Here is a 5,355-nt window from a genome sequence, read left to right on the forward strand (position 1 = left end):
ATATATTGTAAAAATGAGATTATATAAAAAATACATTGTAAAAATGAGATTATATTAAATTAATACATTATAAAAATTAGATTATATTAAAATTAATATAAGTAAACTTACTATAATGTAGACGATTAAATATCGGTGATGGATATTGTATTAAGATAATGGAAATTAAAGTGTTGGTTTTGTATTGATAATATGAAATTGTTTATATAGTGAGGTTGAGAAGGAAAAAAAACAAAATTGAATAGTATCGTATTGGGAAAGAGCAAAGTGAGAAAAAAAAGCCGGATGGCCAATGGGGCCTTTACGCACCACGCACCAGCCGATGGGTTATGGTGTGGTCAATGTGTTGTCACATCGTCAGGCCTCGGTTACATCATGGTCGATATATTTTTTTGCAAATCAGTCTATGTACGCACGATTGGTGCTAACAGGGCGATAGAGTTATTTTTTGAAATATATAAATTTTAGGATTAAATATGTATTTTTGTAATAATATAGAAAACGATTAGAATTTGTTTTTAAGTTTTATATGTTAAAAGTAGGGGTTTATAAAAAACTGTCAACCAGTGAAATCTGTCCATCCCAAACTCGTTAACAACCCAATTAAACAAAACCTGCCAACCCAATCCAACCCGCCTTAATCCGTAAGGGTTGGATTGAGTTGGGTTATACTTTTGAATGAGTTGAATTGGATGAGATTTTTTCAAACCATCATAATTGAGTTGAATCTAAAAATATTGTAAATCGTAGGGATGGTGATTTGCTCCCGACCTTGTGGGGAACCCGGTTCACCCGACCTGAACGGGGACGGATTTCCCGCTAAAACGGGTCCCGGGGCCGGGGATTCCCGGTGGACACAAACCGAGGACGAGGCCGGGGACGGGGATGTTACTCAAACCGGGGACAGGGCCGTAGACCCCCGATAGAATCAAAATAAAGGATATTATTTACGAGATTTGATCGGGGACCAGGGCCGAGGCCGGGAATTACAAAACACGCCCCATCCCCGCTCCGTTGCCATGCCTAGTAAATCGTCCAACCCAACCCGATAGACCGTTAAAAAGGTTCCGGTCAAAGTCAAACCATGAGCAAGAGAGCAACCAGAAGCATACCCTCCAAAACCGGCGTTTAAAACCCTATGTCCCAAACCCTAACTCAAGCTTCTCTTCGATGGCGGAAGCTAGATTACCCATCGTCCTGCAAATTCTTCGTAGCTACGAGCTCCGTCTTCTTCGTTGTTCACTTTCACATGATCAACCCCTTCCCACTCCTCAAATCTTAACCACTTCCAGTCCCCTTCAGACCTCAATAGATAACCTACTCCAATCAATTGAATCAGGGCATTACTCAAAAGCCCTGGCCTCCGACTACGCAGCCTTTCTCCTCAATCTCAACCATTCATCTTCTTCCTACTCCGATTCAATCGCAAATTGTGTCAGTTCGTTCTTAATTGCAGAAAACAGCGATGAAGATACCTCTTTAAGGGCATTTCTCGTAGTTGCCGTTGCGGTTTCGGCCTTTTCAGCTTTCATACAGTCTAACGTTACCGGCCCTCCGGAATCACTGCCGCCGTTGCTCGCTGATGCAGCTAAAGAGGATTTGGAAGTTTGGGCTCGTAATGAGGTGATGTCATCTGGCTCTGATTTGTTGGGAAAATTCTCTAATTTGGAATACTTAGTTTTCGCTAAGTTGGTGTTGTTGAGAATCAGAGAGTATTTGCTGTCTAAAGATGAACAATCAAATGAGAATAGTGTGTTTTTTCCAACGTGTTCATGGTGGTTAGCTAGGGTTATACTGATTCAACAGAAGCTCCTTGATTCCCATTCTTCTGTTCTCTTTGAGAAATTGCAAGAATTAATCCCTGAAACTTCAGCTCATTTGGGTGATTTCATGAAAGTATCAAGCTACTGGAAGGATACGGAAGAAGGGATTTTGAGTGATATTGTATCTATGGTTCACTTAGAAATGGGAATCATTGATTTTAGATATGGACGTGTTGATTCTTCCAAATCGCATTTCGAATCGGCAAATAAAGCATCTGGGCTTTCACTTTCTGTCGGTGGCTCTTTGGGTTTTCGAACTGTACATCAGGTCGATCCGAAGGCACAGCTTCGTCTCTTTGCAGATAATTCAAATTCTAGAAATGGCCCCTTAAATGTTTCCAGTTCTGTTGATAGAAAGGATCAATCTTGTCAGCATGATCATCAGGTTCATGAAGCATCTGATGTGTTATTGACTCCAAGATTCTTAGAAGACAACAATGGAGGTTCTGTCATTTTCAGTAATGGTAGCACTTCTTTGAAGCCAGTCCAACAAGCTCTGATTTTGGCACAATGTCTTTTAATCGAAAAAAATACTCCTCATGATGAAATGCAGCGGTGGGATATGGCACCGTATATAGAAGCTATCGATTCTCAGCCAGCTTCTTCATTCATTATCAGACGTTTCTGTGACTTATTACGCATAAGATGGGAGGGAACCCGTAGCCGCACTAAGGAGCGAGCCATTTTAATGATGGATAAGGTGGTCGAAGGTATCAACGAGTCTACTCCCGGAGTTGCTGCAAGAATACATTGTTGTTTTGGTGTCGACATACCCACGATTCCAACTCTTCGTAAAGAATACGCTGATCTTTTGGTTAGTTGTGGCTTGATTGGGGAGGCTGTCAAGATTTACGAGAATCTTGAACTATGGGATAACGTAATATTTTGTTACCGCCTATTGGAAAAACGAGCAGCTGCAGTGGAACTCATTAACACCCGTCTTTTGGAAAAACCCAACGACCCAAGATTATGGTGTTCACTGGGCGACGTTACGAACCAAGATTCCTGCTACGAAAAAGCCTTGGAAGTTTCAGAAAACAAATCCGTAAGGGCAAAACGTTCTCTTGCCCGCAGTGCATACAACCGAGGGGAATACGAAAAGTCGAAACTTCTATGGGAATCTGCTATGGCGTTAAACTCATTGTATCCAGACGGGTGGTTTGCACTCGGTGCCGCCGCCTTGAAGGCTCGGGATGTCGGAAAAGCGTTGGATGCATTTACGCGTGCCGTTCAGCTCGATCCAGATAATGGGGAGGCATGGAATAATATTGCTTGTTTGCATATGACCAAAAAGAGAAGCAAAGAGGCTTTAATTGCATTTAAGGAAGCTTTAAAGTTCAAAAGAGATAGTTGGCAAATGTGGGAGAATTACAGCCAGGTTGCAGTTGATAATGGCAATTTTGGTCTGGCTTTGGAAGCTACCCAGAAAGTATTGAGTATTACCAAGAATAAAAGAATTGATGTCAAGTTACTGGAGCGGATAATGGTCGAGATCGAAGGGAACAACGGTGACGATTGTCGAGAAAACGAGCAATTAACTGAGATGATTGGTAAAGTTTTGCAGCAAATTGCTAGAAATGGAGGAGATGGTGAGATTTGGGGATTATTCGCACGGTGGCATAAACTGAAAGGAGACCCCACAATGTGCTCCGAAGCGTTATTAAAGCAAGTTAGATCATATCAAGGATCGGAGTTGTGGAAAGACAAAGAACGTTTCAAGAAGTTTGCACACGCTTCTTTAGAACTTTGTAAAGTTTATATGGAGATCGGTTCACAAAATGGTGGCGGTCGAGAAGTGTATGCAGCCGAGATGCACCTCAAGAGCACGATCAAGCAGGCGGCTTTGAAGTTTTCAGAGACCGAAGAATTTAAGGAGCTCCAGGCTTTTCTTGGCAAGTTGCAAGCAACGGTGCAGGCTAGATCGGTGCCATCGGCATAAAATACGTGTTTTTGCAGCAATTTTCGTGTTGGGAAATTATTCTAAGAGGGTGACCATGTATGAATTTTGAGATCAAGTTCTTTCCATTCACTTATGGTTATTGGTTTTCATAAGTTTATGTGATTTTATATCTTCACTCGATTCTGGAGCATGGACTCTGTTATTTACTTGCTTTAACGATGATCATGAGACTAGAACGATGGTCGTGAGACTAGTACGATGGGATATTTTGAAAGGAAGTGCAAACCGTTATACAACTTTGTTGTTTAATGCGTCCAGCATGCTCTAACATAGTTGGTTCTAAGATGATATATTTGCATAAACACGTAATAGTTCGAGTCTCGGTTATAATTCTTTTTGAGGATTTGGTTTTGTGGGTATTGAGTTTCTAAGGCTCCCATTTAACGAGTTGTATGTAGCTTCCGAAATATTCATGTTTGGCATATGCCTGCTCTGATCGAAATCAAGAATCTCTTAATCCAAATCAAGCTGTGATCAAAATCAAGAATCCCTTAATCCAAATCAAGGAATTATTCATTCTCTTCCTCCAATCACCTTGCCTGGCAATTTGCCGGATCAACTTTTTATAATACTTTTAGGGACGGGGTAGCAATTTTGTATTAAAACAAATCAACCAACATATATATCAATCGTACCAATTAAATTGATACCAGTTAAATAAGTACTGATTGCAATTGGTTGGTAGTACCATACTAAATATGAAAACTTGGTTGGTAGACGGAATTGTAGATCCCGTACCACAGTAGTACAATGGTACTAGATTTATTTTATTACTTATTAGTCTTTTGTATATTTTTGATTTATTGAATATTAAAAATTGTAGCTTTAATTTCATTTTGCTTAAACATTCAAATTTATGCAAGTTCTATTTTTTTCAATCAACAAACTCTTAAACACATCATCTCTAACCCGCAGACTGAAAGTGTCACTCAAAATCTAAACAGAACTGCAAGTTTTCATATATGAACTAGAAGTCGGTACAAGTCAGTACCAACCGAAAAAATGGTACCGAATATGTTTGATTAGTGCATGGTATAAGACTTTGTATACCAATTATAATTGGTTGATACGAGATCTTAGAGGAAAAGAAATGGTAAAGTATCAAGTTCCGGAAACCATCTTGCACGAACTTTGTTGTTTTGGGCTTATTTTCCAAAATTAAAATCAATCCGGATCCAAATCATCGGCTCCACGAACCCATGTGAACTTGCATTTGCTTACGTACGTTTTTACACATTATTCACATGTTTCCCTCTATCAATGATTCACATATAAATCATTAATTCTTACTATTTTTATCTTTATTAATTGAGCCTCTATTTGTTTAATAAAATTTTAAAAAATTGACGAAAATATTGGCGTGAGGGTCAACTCAACCGGATCCAAAAATTTATCACCCATCTGACCCGACCATTTTGCTACAAGATGGCTAGAACTAGTCATGGTGAACCAGCAAAGCCCTGCTCAAGTTCATATTGTTTCAACAGCAACGAGCTCACAGAAAACGCCAGCCAGCCAGCCGGGATTTGCTCAGGCTCAAGCAAGTAAAGAAAAAGTTTAACAATCGATATA

General features: G+C 39.8%; 1 protein-coding gene across 1 annotated transcript; it reads left to right on the forward strand.

Annotated features, from left to right (window-relative positions):
• The first annotated feature begins 1,169 nt into the window (after positions 1–1,169).
• LOC112527239 (tetratricopeptide repeat protein 27 homolog) lies at positions 1,170–4,000 on the forward strand. Its single transcript, XM_025137731.1, has one exon. It carries the CDS (start codon positions 1,171–1,173, stop codon positions 3,760–3,762), a length of 2,592 nt encoding a protein of 863 aa, XP_024993499.1. The 5' UTR covers position 1,170; the 3' UTR covers positions 3,763–4,000.
• Positions 4,001–5,355: the final 1,355 nt, after the last annotated feature.

Source organism: Cynara cardunculus (genome assembly GCF_001531365.2).
Source record: "Cynara cardunculus var. scolymus isolate 2C chromosome LG 15, CcrdV1, whole genome shotgun sequence".
In the NCBI taxonomy this organism is placed as follows: domain Eukaryota; kingdom Viridiplantae; phylum Streptophyta; class Magnoliopsida; order Asterales; family Asteraceae; genus Cynara; species Cynara cardunculus.